This window comes from Tupaia chinensis, unplaced genomic scaffold (assembly GCF_000334495.1).
Source record: "Tupaia chinensis unplaced genomic scaffold, TupChi_1.0 Scaffold000514_1, whole genome shotgun sequence".
NCBI lineage: Eukaryota > Metazoa > Chordata > Mammalia > Scandentia > Tupaiidae > Tupaia > Tupaia belangeri.
This window is the reverse complement of record NW_006160027.1, coordinates 93931-113568: the sequence shown is the minus strand read 5'-3', so window position 1 is coordinate 113568 and position 19638 is coordinate 93931. Positions and strand designations below refer to the sequence as shown.

The 19638-nt window shown below is 38.0% G+C and overlaps 1 protein-coding gene across 1 annotated transcript; it reads left to right on the top strand.

Annotated features, from left to right (window-relative positions):
* LOC102480168 (olfactory receptor 1030) lies at positions 1-9700 on the top strand. The gene is made up of 2 exons (XM_006156705.1): positions 1-63; positions 8752-9700. The coding sequence occupies exon 2, from the start codon at positions 8765-8767 to the stop codon at positions 9698-9700; it is 936 nt and encodes a 311-aa protein (XP_006156767.1). The 5' UTR covers positions 1-63; positions 8752-8764.
* Positions 9701-19638: the final 9938 nt, after the last annotated feature.

Below are 19638 nucleotides of genomic sequence, written 5' to 3'. Positions count from 1 at the left end.
AATATACCAGGTGGAGGCTTCCAGAGCAGTGGGAATCCTGACTAGCTGTCTGACAGGTGCTTGGTAAGTCATGTTTACTTCCAAGGCGATTGTAGCAAAAACCGCAAGGCAGCCAAGAGAAGGGTTTGCGTTCTGGGACTCTGAAGAGGACAGGGCTTTAGACAAGTGTTCGGTCCATGATGGAATAGGGATGACTGGTTGACTCTTACTTGGAAAAGTTTTGTTTTGTTTTGTTTTGTTTTGTTTTGTGGTCAGTGCATTATTCTATGAGAAAATTATAACAGGAACCAGATAAACTCATGAAACCTTCGGAATCACATGCAAAATTGTGCGTGAGTGAAACTTGGCTAGAAACAGATACTAAACTTTTATCAGATTCTTGAAGTAGTTCACAGACCCTTCCCTTTCCAGGGATTAGGAAGACATCTTAGGTCTTTCAACAAAGTTGTTTGAATTATTCATATAATCAGTAGTGATAAGAAATGAAACAATACTTAGAACTACCAAACATTGAATAAATTGGTTAAACATAGCAATAAATGTTAAATGTGCCAGAACATAAAAAAGAAATATTAAACTCATATCAACAACATTTTCTAATAGGAGTCTAACTCTGAGAGAAAAAACAAAAGAAAAACAGTCATGAAATAAATATCGAGAAATCATAAATAGGGAAAGGGTATGGTTTGGGCTGAGGACTCTGGTGCTAAATCACTTTTGTGCATTTGGCAAACTACTGAAAGAAAATGGGGGAAATAATAATTACAGATTGAATAAAATAATAAATGTAGAACACAGTGAATGTTGGCACATTAAAAGTCTTCAAACAATCACCAATTAGCAGCAAGTTTGAGAGCAATTAAATCTCAATAGTCAGCATTTTCTTTTGAAAGGGGACCATAGGGCTGGCAGGTGGCATGGTGCTTAGGTGCTGGACTCTCACATGGTTGACCAAGGTTCAAGTCCCAGACCTGACAGCTTGGTTTCCTAACTTTCTCCCTCTTCTTCTCTATCTCTCTCTGGTCAAACTAAATAATAATAATAATAATAAATACATACATAAAATTAAATAAAATAATTTTTTAATAAAAAAATAAAGTGGATCAAATTTTTCTCTTAGGTTTAAAGCGTAAGTCAAATATTTATTATTCAAGATTTATTATTTTGTTTTCCTTGGAATTTGTCTTCAGGTCTAGTTATAGTCTAAGAACTAATAAGCTAAACATTGGTGTTATCGGGAATCCTCAAATCAATTCAGTTAGAAGTTCTTTGAAATGCAGAGAAATAGTTTCATTTGATAAAGTTTGAATAAATACTTAACTAATTAAATGGACACTTCTTAAAATTTCTCAAATTAGAATTTATTACCTATGTCTTAGAATTTTTATAGGCAAACAGGAAATTTTATCAGTAATAGCAAACACAGCAAAAATTCCTGCCATGCAAGAGCTACTGAAGAAAGTGAGAGTCTGCGGACTGTTGTCTTGAGCTCTTCCAGAGTTACTAAGCCTTTCCATGTCTGTTTGAAGCGGGAAGTATTACAGTAAGAATGGAGATGGAAAGACGAAGTCTAGAAACAGACTTCTTTTAATGCCTTGCTACTTTTAGATGGCACCAAGTTCTGAAAGCAAATATTTTGCAAGCCAACAATTTACTGAGGAACAGTATTTAAGGGCAAGGCCTAAACAGCTCAAAGTTTGGTTTGATTTTAAGCAACAGAGAGAGAAAAGGTCACAACAAAACAGGTGCCATCTACTGTCAGCCAAGAGTGTCAGAAATGTACTGAAAGGCTCCTACTGCTTCCTGATAGGAGGTAGCCTGAGCATGCTAGAGCATCATCTCTTCACTGCTAACTCCTCCATTAACCTTTAAAAACACATTTCCAGGAACAGCAGATGGCATGGTGGTTAAGGTGCTCCCACATGGCTGATTACAATTCAAGTTCTGGGTCTGGCAGCTTGCTTTTTCACTTTCTCATTCTTTTTTTTTCTTTCTCTCTGGTGAGTGCATGTGCCTTACAGCAAATTTTTAAAAAATAATAGTTAAAAATTTAAATAAATAATTATTTAAAAACAAACACACACACATGTTCCCCAAAGAGAGGTCCTTGGGCCCTTTTTTTTTAAAAAAAAATCAGTGTCTTTTTTGCTGAGTGGTCTATTGGTTCCCACATCTTATACCATTATGCTCTATACGAGAAACTCCCAAATCAAGACCACTAGCCGTGACTATGCAATGACATCCTCCACCCCTCAGATTAAATTTAACACTCATCCCTCCTAATCCACTTCTAGCCCAAACTTTCTGGTTCTACTAAAAGCACTACCTCACAGCAATATTGTTAAATAAATACAGTGGAAGGATTAGCTTCTTTTTCTTCTTTCAATTATATCTCTACTTTTGAATTCTATATTAATGTTGGCACATGTATGTGCACACATGCTCGTGCAGAAAGAAAGGGAGTGTTTAAATTGTGTCAGATCACCTTAGGAAAGAAACGAGGTAAAATTAGATTAGACTATCGATTCTTACATTATCATTATCCTGGTCTCCCAGAAGTGAAATCTCAGCATCTAAGTCAATAGCCAAGAGACATAGACTGTCTTTGGGAGAACTCTCATGTCTACTCCCTCTTTTCATTTCTCCAATCATTTCCTCATTCAAACCCTTATTCCTCTTATGTGGAAAGTGTCACAGCTATTTCCCTGTTAATGACGCTCTTCTTCTCTCAATCCACCCTACACATACTGCCAGATTAACTCCCTGAAAGCTGAAAGCTGAGCACTGGTCTAGTTATCCTACACTCAAGCGTTTCCTGGGTGCACACTTACTGTGGAGCTCGTTACTAAATCTCCCTCGCATTCAACGCCCTTCACATCCAGTCTGTCTCCCACTAATCTTCCACATGCACTTGCTCTTACCCAAAAGGAAGCTCAACATCTCCCAAACATGCACTGAGCTGTTCTGACTCAACTCCCTAGAGATTGTCTCCTCTACCTAAAACACTCTTTTAATTCATTCTTCATTTTTTCAGGTCCTTTCCATCTTCCAGTGACCATCTCGGTTCATTTCAAAGGCTGCCTACTCATTTGGAAACAGACCAGACATCCTCAATTACCTAGTACAGGCTTACGTTTCTAGTCACATTCGTATCACTCACTCACAGGCAGCACTGCTCTAGATCCAAACAAACAGAAGCCCTGTCTTGGCCCAGTTCTTCGGAGCTATTTTGGGCCTCTTCCTACCTCACTACGACCCCCTAGAGCCAAAGTTCATGAAGCCAAAGAGATATACCCTCCCTTAGTTCCTGCTAGCCACCCAAGGAATTTTAGAATAATCTTGATAACAGGATCCTAAGATTCCTTGCCCACATGGCTACCAGCTTACCTCCCAGGATCTACAAGTGCCTGTTTCCAAGATCATCCTTGTAAGGGTGAATCACTCTGCTAACGTTCTCTTACCTAGGTTTCAAGGGTAGTCAAGAACTGGTGCGCGCAGGCGAGCATGTCCACACATGTGCAACCCTCTGCGTGGGGCAGGAGACAGTCTCCTCAGCTACCATGTTTCAGTACAGAACTCGAAAAATCCCAGAGTTCTGCCTTCAGGTCGTGCTAAAGGTACAGTTAGGGGTAAACACTTTTTACTGATTTGTTCTCTTGATTTTTAACCTTTAAATGTTTAGATGTACTTTAAGCAGGCCTCTATTTGTCCTTCTTTCCATGGGCTTTGCCCGTGTCCGAGGCAGCCTGTTCCTAAGGAGAATGCTCTCCTACCCTAGATATTTGCAGTTCTTTAATGCCTGGCCTTTCTCAAACTTCAGTAACTTTATACAGGCTATTCCTACTGTCTATAATGCCTGAGTCTCTTCAAACAGTTGAAAGGAGAAAATTGCCAGCTTCGTCACTATTTTTTAACATTGCTCTGGAAGGACTAGACAATACAAGCTGTGTTACTGGCCAACTAAGTCCGGCTGCTGTTTCTCACAATCAATGAAATGAGAGGCAGAGGCTGGAGAAAAAGGGAGTTTATTTTTGTAAACAGTTATAGGGAGACAATCAACAAGTACCACCAAACTGTCTTAGAAAGCTCAACATGCTCTCAGTATTTATAAGTATCGGTGTTTACTAGGTACAAGATACAAGCAGATACAAATCATTCCTCACAGTCAATTGCTTTCCTCTGAGTAATTATCCTGATGCCTTCAAATATCCATTCCTGGTTTCTCATCTAACCATTCCTCAAACAGACCTCCATATGACTCAGCACTTGGTCAGACTGTTCTCTTTGAGGTCTTTTTTTTTTTTAGAGTTTTTTGCTATCGGTGAGTGTGCTCACTGGAGAGACAGAGACAGACAGACAGAAAGCAAGAAATCACCCCCCAGGGGTAATGGTGATGGCCATGCCACAATCCCTTCTCTTCCATTCTCCATTCAGGATTTTGGGCACACACACACACGTACACAGCATGAGCTTAAAGCCTCTGAGTCCAGGACTTGATCTGTGGTAGACTATGTGAGAGTCCAGCGATGCAACCATTGCACCATTTCTTGATCCCAGAGGCCTTTCTTAATTTAAAAATGGCTACAGTCCTGTTAAAACTCAAGCTGGACTTCTTCAATATAGAAAAGAATGAGAGATATATGGGGGGAGGGGAGTCTTCCAAAAGTTTGTGGAAACTTCTTATTATGAAAAAATTATGCATGCATTTCAGAATACTTCACATCCAAATAAACTATGCTTTAATTTCATTTTTCTATAAACTTTTCGAAGTCCATATACAAAAATGAGGGAGGAAATTCATATCCTTTTATAGCATGAACTGTGTACTTGAAAATCTCAGGAGAAGCAGGAAGAAAAATAGAAACAGGATTTTTAAAAAAGAGAGAGAAAGAAAAGATAGTTGTAGAATTTGCAAAAACAATAGCTTTTCTTTTTTCTTTTGGAGAGGTTTTTGCTATAGGGCACATGTACTGGCTAGACAGAGGCATAGAGGCAGAAAGTGAGAAATCACCACCCCCCCCCAGGGGGATGACCATGCCCTTCTCCTCCATTCTCCTCTAGGAATCTTGGGCACGCACACACACGCACCCGGCATGAGTTTTAAGCCTCCTGGTCCAGGATGTAAGCCGCAGTCGACTACATGGGAGTCCAGCAACATAGCCATTACGCTAACTGCTGGCCCCCAAATCAATAGTTTTTCTATATTTAAATAATAAATAGAACACAAAAAAAGAGAAAAAATGGATTTACTGACAAGAAGATAAAATATCTGGGAGTAGAGATTAAAGAAATACATGGCGTTTATATCAATAAAATTTTAATAAAAATTAAAACTCAATTTAGGAAAGTTTAATAAATGAAATAAATACTTTAGCTATAGGAAAAAAGATTGAATTGTAAAAGTGTCAATTTTTCTCTAAATTAACATATGTATTCAATACAATGGCATCTGAAGTACAAACGAGATATTTTCAGCTTTTTGGGACTTGAAAATATAAGGCTGATGTTCAGCTAAGAAAATGTCCATGCAAGACTAGCCAGAGGATTAACTACAAAACAATAAAATGAATTATACAGCTATTGTTTTATTTTTTTTTTATTTTTATTTATTTATTTATTTTTTTGGAGAGATTTTCACTGTAGGGCGCGTGCGCTCGCCAGACAGACAGAGAGAGACAGAGAGACAGAAAGCGAGAGATCACCCCCCAGGGGGGATGGTCACGCCGCAATCCCTTCTCCTCCATTCTCCTCTCGGGATCTTGGGCACGTACGCACACACGCACACAAGCCCGGCGTGAGTTTTAAGCCACCGGGTCCGGGACACAAACCGCGGTCGACTACGTGGGAGTCCAGCGACATAGCCATTACGCTAACTGCTGGTTCCCAGCTATTGTTTTATTTAAACATTCTAGAAGAGACTGAAAAACAACACAAAACAAAACAAAATAATAAGAAATCAACCCAGGTACTTAAGAATGTTTTAGCATACAATAAGGCCAGAGTTTTAAATCAATAGAATCAGTAGAGAAATTATTTTACCAGTAAGTTGCATTAGGACACCTTGCTAGCCATTTGGAGAAATAAATGAAAGAAGTTGGTTACCTTAATTCTTATATAGAAACTAAATTCCAGGTATGTCAAAGATCGTAATGTAAAAATGTAATCCAGTATGGCTCTAGAATAAAAAAGATAATTTCTTAAATAATTTTAAACTGAGAATTGTTTGTCTAACTATGTCACAAAGGTCAGAATTTTAAAAGGCAAAGATTTCATATCAAACCATTTAAAACTCACTGTGTAGCACAAGAAAAAATACCATACCAAGGTTAAAGGACAATTGAAAAATAATTTGCAAGGCACATGACAAAGGACTGATTTCCTTATCGAAAGACTGATTTCCTTAATAAACAGAGCCCCTATAAACAAAATGTCTATAAGACCAACAACCTGGCAGAAAAATTAACAAAGGAAATGAACTCACAGTTAAGAGAAGAAGAAATGCTCATGCAAATTGTTTCAAAAAATGCTAAATCCTACCCATAATTTTTTAAAAGAATACAAATAGGACTTGAGTGGGCCAACTGGTGGCATGGAGGTTGAGGCAGTGGAATCCCACGGGGTCACCTGCTCAGTTAGATTCCCAACCTGGCAACATGAAAACACACCAGGCTCAGGTACGTGCCTGAAATTCCAGGGAAGGAGAGAGATAGGGAAGAGGGGATTGCAGTGTGAACATTCCCCATGTTTGGTGCTTTTTAGATTTCTCTCTCTCTCTCTCTTCTCTCTCTCTCTTTCTTCATCTCTGACTCTCTCCCACAAGCACATGTGACCTCTGGCAAATTGGGGGCAAAAAAATAGACATTCACTATCAATATTCACTATCATAGCAGCAAAGACTTAAAATTTGATCAAACTTTTCCTAAGAATCTGGGAAAACCAGTATTCCTTGTGTGATATTATTGGGAGTATAACTTGGCGAAACTTAGAGGTCATTTTGTCATGCTATCAAAGGAGAAAAATGAATATATTCATTTTGACCCAAACTCCACTTCTAGTGGTTCCAGCTTTATATGAAATCAGAGAAAAATAGAAATAAGAAACTTTATTTTCTCAACTGGAATGGACTGAGAAGTATTTTATTTTAGGTGGATTCTCTTTACAAACCAAATGATACAAAAACGAGTGAATGTTTTTAAAAATATGAATAATAATAAAAACTAATCATAATAATCTGAAAAAATGAAAAGCTATTTGCTGCTGCTGATGTGGATAGTAATATCTTTTTCTTGACTGATATGCATGGTAAGCATGATGGAAAAAGAAATATGCACTATAAGTATATATGTGATTCAATGTAATATAAAAAATAAATAATTTTTTAAAAATCTAAAGAAGGAATTCATTAATAAATTGTGATATAGCTATGAAAAGGAATGTCATTGATTTACATTAAGTATAAAAAGAAACAGTGTAGGGGCCAGCAGATGGCATAATGGTTACATTGCTAGAATACCATGTAGTTGACCACGGTTCAAGTCCCAGACCCAGCAGCTTAAAACTCAGGCCAATGCATTAAAACTCATGCATGTGCCTGCATCTCAAAATCCTGAGAAGAGAATAGAGAAGGGATTGCAGAATGGCCATCCCCCCTGAGGGGTGATTTCTCACTTTCTGTCTCTCTGGCAAGCGTACATGCACTATAGTAAAAGACAAAACAAACAAACAAAAAAGGAAACAATATACAAAGCTATCAGATCTTATTTATGTAGAGGAGCATTAGAGATGGGCAGCACAGTCATACTTGTTTATACTTATGCATTTTTTAGAAGGATCCAAAAGGAATTAACATTGGGTCCCTTAAAGCAGCTACATTAAAAATAAGGGGAAGAAAACACTGAATTCTCATTTATATCCCTTTCGTCCTGTGTGGAAATTTCACCAAATGGATTTATTATGTCAATGATTTAAAATAACCAGTCTAAGATGTAGGACCATATAGTGTTCCCTCTTTAAAAACTCCCGATCCCTCCACCCCACACACCACCTTCACATAGGCTGAGTTGGAAGATTCCTCTCTTTCGTAGCCTTACCCACACTCAATTTACTTAATTTACTTAAATGTGTCTCCCACCTGTCTGAGTTTTATCCATACGTTAGGGCAGACGTATGTTTCATTCATCTCTGTATCGCCTTCAATGAGCACAGCATCAAGTACATTACAAGTGGGCAACACAGAAGCAAACAAGAACAAATGAATGAAGTTCTGTGGAAGCTTTTCCTGTTTCCACCAACCGCATTCAGTCTCCCCTCCCAGGAACCCCTACAGCATCCAGCACTGCTCTAATAATACTCAGGTCGCTCCACCTTGTGGGATAATGCTTTGTGAACCCTCTCGCTAGACCTCATGAGAACAAAGACAATGCCCTAATCTTCTCCATCCCAGGACCAAGCTCGCTCTGTGGCCCCAAATGGGGCCTGGAGGTATTTGTGAATTGAATTGAAAGTACTTCTACTGTGAATGTTAGTATAAGACCTGTCCTAGGAAAATCGTTTCCCCGATGTCCAAAAGAAATGAGCTCAGACTTTTTGAGCCCGTTTCAACAGAATAAAGCCCCATGAACAGTGACAACCTTTCACTACTGAGAATGTAAAGACAAACTTTTATCATCTGATACTGGAGCGAGAGGTAAGAAACTTTCATTTTCAAGTATAGAATCCTTTTTTAAGCCATATTTGTTCCTTTTGCAACAGGTCAGAGAACAAAATGGCAAAAGGCAATCGCACCACAGTGACAGAATTTGTCCTCATGGGATTCACAGACCGTCCTGAGCTTCAGCTCCCCCTCTTTGTGGTATTCCTGGCGATCTATCTCATCACCCTGGTGGGTAACCTTGGCATGATCTTGCTCATCAAGGCTGATTCACGGCTTCACACGCCCATGTACTATTTCCTGAGTCACTTGGCATTCATTGATCTCTGTTACGCATCTTCCATTGGGCCCAAGATGCTACAAAATCTAGTAGTGAAGAAGAAAACCATCTCTTTTTCAGGCTGTTTTGCTCAACTGTACTTCTCCAGTGCTTTTGCCACCACCGAATGCTTCCTCTTGGCCACAATGGCCTATGACCGCTACATGGCTATCTGCAACCCCCTGATATACACCGCCATTATGACACAGCGAGTCTGCAAGGAGTTGGTGATCGGGGTCTACACCTATGGCTTCCTAAACTCTGTGATTCAGACAGTTCTGACTTTCCAGTTGTCCTTCTGCAACTCCAACGTCATCCACCACTTCTACTGTGCTGACCCCCCTCTCCTGGCCCTCTCCTGCTCTGATACCCGCCACAAAGAAAAGCAGCTCTTGATCTTCTCTGCGGTCAATCTCACCGGTTCCCTCCTGACTGTCCTGGTCTCCTACATCTGCATCCTCTTCTCCATTATGAAAATCCAGTCTTCTGAGGGCAAGTGCAAAGCATTTTCCACCTGTGCCTCCCACCTCACTGTGGTCACCATCTTCTATGGAACACTGTTTTTCATGTACCTGCGGCAACCAACAGCAGGGAATTCATGGAAATACAACAAAGTGGTCTCTGTCTTTTACAGTCTTGTCATTCCCATGCTTAACCCCCTGATCTACAGCCTGAGAAACACTGAAGTAAAGGATACCCTGAAAAAAATGTTAGAGGGCAAAGAGTCATAGTGAGTGAGTTGAAAGAAGGTAGCCTTAGGAAAGTAGGATATGTGGATTTGGTATAACCAATCTGATTGAAATTTAGCAGGCCACTTGCTATGCAGCCAAGGAAGCAAACAGTTAATCCAATTTGGAAATGTTAATGACCAAAAATACTGAGTTACTCAACTCGGCAGTCATAATTAATCTGATCAGTTATTATAATCAGAATTGACTTAAAAGCTGGAATGTCAATAATTGTGTCTTTTGTATGATGCAAATGAAGTCGCTTACTACCAATTGGATAATGATATGAGCTCTAAATTCAAAGATTCCATAAAACAACATTGTGGGTGAATGTAAAACTTAATGAAGCTGGGTATTAAACCCACATGACAATCTGTTAAAAACATTCCCCAGCTTAAAACAGGCTATATTGTAGCAAGTCATGGAATGTATTTCTTCATAATACATGGCTTCAGGTGGTGGCTAAATTTCAAGACCAACTCATAAAACTTATTTAAATCAAATGTAGTTGAAATACTGCATGCTTTAAAAGAATAATAGAAAAAAATATATACTACAGCAATGATAAAAGGATAAAGGAACAGAAAACTGGGATTCAATGATTCAGTTAAATATGAAGTTTGCTTAGAAAAGAAATTTTAATTAGAAGAAATAAAGAGAGGTTGTAGGGTGTGATCAGAGACATTAACTGTAGCTGTTTATTCAACAGCAAGGGTTTAATTGTTCTAGTCTCTAGACAGTGCAGCTACAGTGATCTTTACTTTGGATGGAAGAAGGAAGAAGTAGGGAAGAGAAGTAGGAAGGGAAAAAGAAAAGGAAAGAGAGAGAGTTTTCTGAGATAACCAGAATAATCAGAGCTTTATATGCTTCTGAGAAATAAAATTAAGTGATGTGAATAATCTAGGGAAATACTTTAGTTTCACAAAATTTTACATGTTCATTTTGTCTATTTTCACAGATCTGATATTCTCATTTCCTAGAGATAATCTATATAAGTTCTAGCCTGTTTGTGGCAATAAGTGAAAAAAATCTATTTATTTATATATTTGACTTGGGCAAAAATATGAGTATTCTATGATTTTTCTAAGCTTCAATTCTAATGCACCCTTCAAAGTAATTCTTAACACAAATCTGCCACAAACCATTAGACTTTTTCCCTAAACTGTTTTGACATGAGATCACTATTATGTGAATTTTTTAATGATTAAAAAACGATATCATCAATTGATTATAAGTGAGTTTAAAACTAATTAAGGAATTTGTTCTTCCTACATTACTGCTTCAGGTAATAAGATGGGATTTCTGTTTTATTGCTGCTTGTAATTGAGCAATTTAGGAAAATAAAAATAGGTAACTATTTATAGCTCCTCTTAGTTCAGAAAACCTTTCTGGAGAGTTGAGTTACAAATTGTATTCCAAAGCACTTGGTTGGGGTGGAGTGTTGGCTCTGGTTAAAAAGAAAGACATGGTAGGATAAAGGACCAGTGTGAGGAAAAGTATAAAGCACACCAAGGAAGTGGGGGACGTGGTATGAGCAATAAAAGAGAGAGAAGGCAAAGTGGATAGGGTAAGGCCGAGGTGGTATGGACATGGGGATTAGGACTAAACAGATGATCTTCTTCACTTTGTCTCCCAACACCTACCACATTCCTGGGACAGCACAGATGCATTGTAACTTTGCTGAATTGAACTGAATTCTTCTGTGCTTGTTCCTAGTTCCAATGGACGGGTGGACATGGTACCCAGTAATGGCCCTACGGATGGAACATAATAGAAGAAAGGAAGTTATTGAGGTTATGACAGGAAGACTGTGTTTCAGTTTTCAGTTTCCCATCGACACTAACATCCTTGGGCAGGAAGACATAAAGAGACAACATTGCAGCCTGACCAGGGGGAGAGTAGGGAGTTGGTCATTGTGAGGATGGTAGTAGCTAGAGATGCCAATAAACCGCAACAGGTAAGGGACTGCCGCTGTAGAAAGAAGCTATGAATTAGGATAAAGAGGAGCAAGTACCAACATTTAGATGGAAAATTTTGGTTTCTATCAAAAGTCACACCTATTTCTGAAATTTTCTTCTCAAACTATTTCCATTTCAGTTTTGTTTAAGAAAAGAACACAAAGAAGTAGAAAATCATGTTTTAAAACCTGCCTCTCAACAAATAAATTATACTTATGTTTCGAAAGGAATATTTAGTCTAAATGTTTTGATCCTTTCATTCTTTTCAGAGAAAACTAAAAATAAGAAGGCATGAGGCCTCTCTGTAATACCTTTCCAGCTATTGTATCTGTGCACTTTGCTCAGCATGCTTTCTTGATTCTCCTATAAAACAAGGTAGAAAATTGAGACTATTCTAATTTATAAATTGTGAAAAATATTAATCTGTATTTTCCTAAATTTCTCAAAGACTGGAAAAGCAAATCGTTGGGTACAGGGAAAGGGGCTGAATCAACTCACCCTTGAGCTACTATTTTCCTTTCCCACTGGGACTCGGTAGCCTAATAAATTTATCTCCCTGATTCTCACCTTAAAAAATAAAAAAGGTCTCAGACAAAAAAAAAAATTCTCCATGTAGCTATTTATGTTTTTACATTTATAAGGCACTATACACAAGCATAGTATTGAAATGACAATATTTAAATCCTAACAGAATCCAACATGGTTACACACCTTTGTTTGCATGTAAAGTGAAAGTGGTTCCATCTCTATGCATAACAATTAACTCAGACAATTAACCCTCCATCTTGCAGGCTCTGCATTCCTGGATTCAATCAATGTCGAGCTAAAATTTTTAAAAATATACAGTAAAAATATTACAAATAAAAATGTAGCCTAATAACTATTTACATATCATTTACATTGTATTAAGTATTATAAGCAATTTGGAGATGACTTAAAGTCATGGGGGGGGAATGTACACAAGTTATATGTAAATACTACACCATTTTATATAAGGGAATTGAGCATCCTTAGAGTTTGGTATCCACAGAGGGTTCAGAAAATAACTATTTACATATCATTTACATTGTATTAAGTATTATAAGCAATTTGGAGATGACTTAAAGTCATGGGGGGGAATGTACACAAGTTATATGTAAATACTACACCATTTTATATAAGGGAATTGAGCATCCTTAGAGTTTGGTATCCACAGAGGGTTCAGAAACCAATCAGCCACAGATATGGAGAGATGACTGCACTAATCTTCCAATCCAAAGTTAGCATCTTCTGAATTTGTAAATGTTACCAATAAATGAAAGCTTTACTGATTTCGAGAGGGCAACATTTTCTTGAAGTGAAAATAAGATTACTCTCACATATAAATAAAATGCAAATCCATTCCACTCACGGTAATCCTAAAAATGAGTTTTATTTGGCAGTGCTCACCACCGATAATTTCCACTAGCAAATCTAATATATAACTGAAAAATATTTCGTATGCCTATGTAGACTCATATATATAAATGTATACTCATTTGCACATAAAATGCTGAACTTTTCCATCAATAGAGACTAGTTTCTTGGCCCAGCCGTAGCACAACACTCTGCAATGCTGGAAGCCATATGGGATATTGGCGTTCAGTTTCCAGATAGATCTGGACATGTTGGGTGCAGGTGCACGTGCTCTCGATCCTGGCTAGGTAAAAGGCTGGAGGTGGAATTGTGGCATGAAGACCCTGTTGAGGGCCCTTCTCTCTCTCTCTCTCTCTCTCTCTCTCTCAATAAATAAATATATCAACTTTCTCAACATGTTTTTAAATTTCTCATTTCTCCTCCTTAAGTACTCTACTGATTTGTCATGTTTGTATACATGCCAAAAGACTTTCTATTATGTTCATCATAAAAAGGGAACATGACAAGCCCAATACTATTCTTTTCCATTTTTTAAATGTTATTAGATATATAACTATTTCAGATACTTAAGCATTTTAAAATCTCCAACATGTGCCTCCAAAATTTCACCTCTACCCTGATGGGTTTCAGGTACTCTTTGGTGAACAAGGTGGAACAGGGAAATGTTAACTCAGTACTTGTGGCTCTATAAGTAGTTAAGGGAGCACCAGAGGAGAGAAGGGGCCACTGATGTCAGACCTGGGGGAGTTCAGGCTCCCAACAAAGTGACAGATTTAACCTACTCTTCCAAGCCAGGCTCTACAAAAATACAAGCATTTTTAAATAAATAACTAGACCTTCCGCCTCTGGTAAGATAGGACAAATTAGAGAAGGTAAATGATAATCAAATATCTCCTAGGTCTTTGGGACATTTTACCTATCCGAACCAAGATAGCTTCTAGTATTTTTCTGGAGCCTGAAAAAAAAAAAAAAAAGGAGTTTTATTCCCCAAACGTACTTTCATTGCTTGGGTGTGTTGGCCACTCTTACACTTGCACACCTCCCAACCTGCACATCGACTCCTCACCACAGGCTGTCCTGTTTGCTGACCACACTGAATGTGGCACAAGGAGAAGGACTAGAACAATGAGCGTGCGTGCACGTGTGCCCAGCATTATTTTCAAGCTGCCAGGTTCAGGACTCAAACCGTGCAGCTAGCCATGTGGGAATCCAATGCCTTAACCACCATACCACATGCCAGTACCCAAAAAGAACTACTTTTAATCTTCTACATCCTTACCATCCTGTTTCATCTTTAAGCTATTATCATAAACAGTGTTTTACTTAACTCACCATTTGCCTCAGCAAGCCTAGCAACTTGCTTTCCTGAGAAGTTTTTTAGATGCAATTTAAATTAAACTTAATTATAACAAAGCAGCAAATTGAAAGGAAATTCTATTATTTTTTGTAGTCATCTTTATGAAGAAAGGTTGAAATCTCTTTGAAGAAAAATGTATGCTATAGGGCATGTGTGCTCACGGGAAAGACAGAGAGACAGAAAGCAAGAAATCACCCCCCAGAGGGGATGGCCATGCTGTAATCCCTTCTCCTCCATACTCCTCTTGGGATTTCATGCATGCACATGCACCCAGCGTGAGTTTTAAGCCACCAGGTCCAGGACTTGAACCTTTGTCAACAACATGGGAGTCCAGCAACATAATCATTATACCATCTGCTGGTTCCAGAAATCTCTTCAAAAAATATCAAGCTATCTTCTTATATTTATCTCAAATATCAGATGGTTCCTAAAATGGTCACAGGCACAACATAGTTACTCCGCCAGCTTTTGTCTAAGAGTACAGTTTTCTTTTCTTCTTTAATTGAATAGATGCTAAACACTATCTGCTAAACTCTTCTCTTTTGGCCTTGTCATGCTTTCCTGTATATTAAGCTGTTATTTTTTTTTTAAGAGAGATTTTGGCTAAAGAGCACATGTGCTTGCTGGAGAGACAGAGACAAAGAGACAGAAAGTAAAAAATCACTCTCCGGGCAGATGGCCATGCTGCAATCCCTTCTCCTCCATTCTCTCCTTGGGATGTTGGGTGCACACATACACGCCTGGCATGAGTTTTAAGCTACCGGGTCTGGGACTCAAACCCTGGTCAACTACGTGGGAGTCCAGCAACATAACCATTATGCCATCTGCTGGCCCCAAGTTGGTAAACTCATTGAAGAAGGCTGTGCCAGTATGATCACTTCATTAAAGCTCTAAGTGACTCCCGATAATACCTGTAAATTCACATTTCAGAGGTGTTTAATGGAGCACATCAGTAGACATCTATGTACCAAGCAAGCAAAATAAATCATGCTAGTCCTAAAAAAGAATTGCATGATGTAGCAGGTGAAGATTGTGCTTACCAAATAAAATAAAAAATAAAGTAAAATGTAAAAGAAGTGTGGCCTCTGGGACCAGCAGATGGTGTAATGATTACATCACTAGACTCCCACATGGCCAACCCTGGTTCAATTCCCAGACCCAGTGGCTTGAAACTCTGCCAGGCATGTGTATATGTATGCCCAAAATCCCGAGAGGAGAATGGAAGAGAAGGGATTACAGCATGGCCATTTCCCGTAGGGGATGATTTCTCACTTTCTGTCTCTGTCTCTCCAGTGAGTGCACGTACCCTATAGCAAAAATCTCTCTCTGTAAAAAAAGAAAAGTGTGGCCTCGATAAACAGGCCCTCAAAGCCTGTGGAAGTGCTGATGACATAGTAGGGAGGGACTGGATAGGGAAACTCAAGATGTGAATTTGAGTCCTGGGTCTGCTCTTAGCTATACCAGTCAACGTGCCTCCATCCATCTGAGCCTAGCTTTTTCACCTAGAAAATAATTTTTCAAAGAGTTACCATATGAACAAAATAGTTCAGGGCATGCTAAAGTATATTTTAAATATTATAAAAGTACAAATCTTTTACTTTTAATAATCTGAATCCACCACTTTGAACTAGTATTCAACTCTCAGAATCTTTGACGTGAAGCTAGTGTTTGGAAAATTCTTGCCTGAAAAACATTTTTACATCTGATTCTACGATGAAATGCAGACATTGCACATGTCTCCAACCAGAATTTCCTTATGTCATCTGTGCAATGGGAAAAACTGTGTGTGGCCTGTTTCCAACCTACAGGAGCTCCGATCCCAATGTCTGTCAGTAAGTTGGGATTTGGAACATGAATACTGTCTCCTAGAAATAAAACTGTCTTCTTAGCTCATGAGCAATCCATAATAAATCCTCACTGGCATGTCTTTGACCCTGAATCAGTACAACTAACATGCTCCCACAGAACAGAGGTCTGAAGTTCCAAAGTTCCACCAGAAACTCCTCCATCGATTACAGCCTTAGTAATGGTGGACAGCATTCTTGTCTCCATGTCTGTGACTGCCCTGAACTTTTGCTGGCCCCATTCCAGGCTAGGAAAGACCAACTGGGCATACACTGTCAGCCAGGATATTTTGTGGGGCAATGGTAAAGGGTATGCCTTACTTTTCCCTGATCCTTTTCGTTGGTCTCTGCTTGGAATACCAATATTCTTGGAGGAAAATAAGAAAAAATTACAAGAATTAGGGACCTACTGAAACCTCTTTTACAACCTTCTTCTCCCTACAGTGGTTTTTCTACCTCTCCCAGCAGGGCTGCTAGGATGCAAAGGAGAGGAAAAAGGGCAGGAATTAGGGTTGAGGAAAGGAAGTTGACAAGCCATTTCTGACCCTGTGGAAGTGCTGGGTATTGCTTTACTCCTTTGAGGATGAGAGTAAAATCTAAGTGTTGATGAACCATACAAAAAAATACTGTGTTGCCTCTTAAATACAGTTGATGTCCAACAAAAGATCATTAAATCTTGGTTTACTCTGATTTCTCATTCTTTCTCTTTCTCTCTCAGTCTCTCACATATACCTTACCACGTAAGCACTCCACTGGACCCATGAACTCAAGATGATTGCATTGACCACCATCTCCTACTTCATAGCCTACTTCTACCTTCTTCATTTTCATACATGGCACTTCCCCCAGTCACCTGGTTTAAAAAGAATTATACTTTCTTGCACTTCTCCTTATTACCTTCACATTTCAAAGAGGCAACAAGATGTACCCACTGTTCATCTATGGGTTAATGCAATATTTCTTACATTAAGCCCCTTACTTTCCATTCCTATTGTCACCCAAATCATTACTTCGTACCTTTAACTTTCCAGTGTTTCTGCTTTTCCAATCTTCTCACATCAAAGATCTTCAGTAGATTCATGTGGGTATGACTTCAACATATAATAATATCAGCATTTCCAATCAGTGAGAAAAGGATGGATTTACCAATAAATTAGAACAAATGCGAGCCGCAAACATAATTATATATCCTATATTTTACATCAAAATAAATTCGAGATTGATCAAATCTTAATGTAAATGAAGCCTTAAAAGTACTTGAATAAAATATAAGTGAATATTTGCTAGGCTTGGAATAAGAAGATTGAAGTCAAAAGCTACAAATAAAAAGTGTTTGGATCTGATGCAATAAAAAAATTTAAAATTGGGGTGGGCAGGAGGGAGGGAATCAAGGGGGGAAAAAGCAAATCATTTAAGGGACACAAAACTGGAAAATTATCTGTTGATTATAATGTATATGATAATATCTTTGACTAATATACAATGCATTCATGTTGGGAAAAAATAAGAAACTATAAGGAAAAAATAAGAAAATATAAGAAAAAAATTAATTCCTAATACAATAATCAGTAAACACAGACAACAAACATCAACTGGAAAATCACTCACAATGGATATGTCTGGATTAATATAGACAAATAAGAAGCTGAGTTGATAGCAGTGTAGATAAATATGAATAGGCAATTCAAAAATAAGAAATATAAATAGCCTAAAATATGCAAAAGATGCTCAATCTCATTAGAAATGAAGGGAAGAGAAATTAATACAGGAAGTCGCCCATTTTCACCTTTCAGAATGGCAGATAAGTTAAAAAATAACCAAGGTGACAGTGTACAGAAAGAGGAGGTACACTTAAAGGCTGCTTCTGAGAATATAAATTGTCATAAATTTCCAGAGGGCTATTTGACAATGTTCACCAAAGCCTTAGAATTAAATAACTTTTTATTCAATTATTTCATTTACAATAATGTATTTGATAAAAATAACAAATTCACAAAGATCTATGTATTTAGCAATCTGCTAAAATAGTATTTGTAACACTAAAAAACAAAAATTCCTTATTGATCAAGTATATGTAATTGAAAGACTGATTAAATAAATTAAGAAATAATGATATAATAGCATACATGAATTAAAATAAGGATGCAGATATATTTTGTTTTCATGAAGACACTCATGTGCAAAGGGTTTCAATAATGCACATGATATTTTACTTGCAATTATATACGTAAAATATGTAGAGATATACAGATTGCTGGTAGTAGTTGGTATTATTTATTTCTAGTTGATAGGGTCCCAGATGCTTTTTACTGATGTCTTTATTTAGAAATAAAACAAAAAAAAATAAATTCCATTAAGAAAATAGTCTTAAATTCTCGGTCAAGATTTGATTTCACATTATTTATTTACTTGGAATTATCTTCCTAGTGTCCAGTGCCAAGCCTGGAGGCAGAGACCACATTCAAAGGATGTTACTGTAGTCCACATTTATAATGAGTGAATAATGAGAGTGGGAAGAAGGGGGGAGAATGAGACAATAGAAGAGTCAGAGAACATGCTAGAGTTTCAGATCTGTTGACTAGGAGGCCAGTGGCCAAAAGGAAAGACCGTGTAGCAGAAAGATGCTGGGTCTTAAACACCCAGCAATGAGCCTTGAACACAGCAGTCATTCTATTTTCTTTTTAATGGATGAATGGGATTCCATATAACCCTAATTATGATCAGCTGTATCCACATCCTATCCCAAATATTTTCTTAAGACTCCCAAGAAGTCTTAAGAAAGATAATTTCTTAAAGTCTTAACAGAGATAATTTGATGCAATAAAGGAAATATTAAAATGGGAGTCAGGAAGACCTCTTTTTCTCACCATCTAGCTGTGTGTTTCAAGGCAAGTCCTCTCATTCTTTTCTCTGCCTAGGAGTTCTGTTGTTCTGCACAGGGACATAAATGCCTTTTTTTTTTTTTTTCCAGAGAGGTTTTCTCCAACATCCAGCCCTCAAAAACAAGAAAGAAGCTGTACCCTCCTATTCTCATTTAAGTTGTCAGAATCCAGCTAGTGCCTAGAAATTCATAAATCACTGCTATTCTTGTCCGAGCTTGCCACTGACATACTTAGTTTCCTTATCATATTTTCTTCTTAACATAAAGAATATATCAAGGAATCTGCTCAGAATCTGGAATATCAGTCCAGAAGAGCTGGGTCTCTCTCCGATGTCTTAAATTCTGCACTTAACATGCATTAGAGGGGTTCTCTATCCTTTGAGCACTGTGCTATGCACTTTGCACACATGGGCATATCTTATTTCATCTTATTTCCATGCCATTATGGGTATCCATGAGATGAATGAGGAAAGGGAAACAGAGAAATCTGAATGTATCCTGGACCA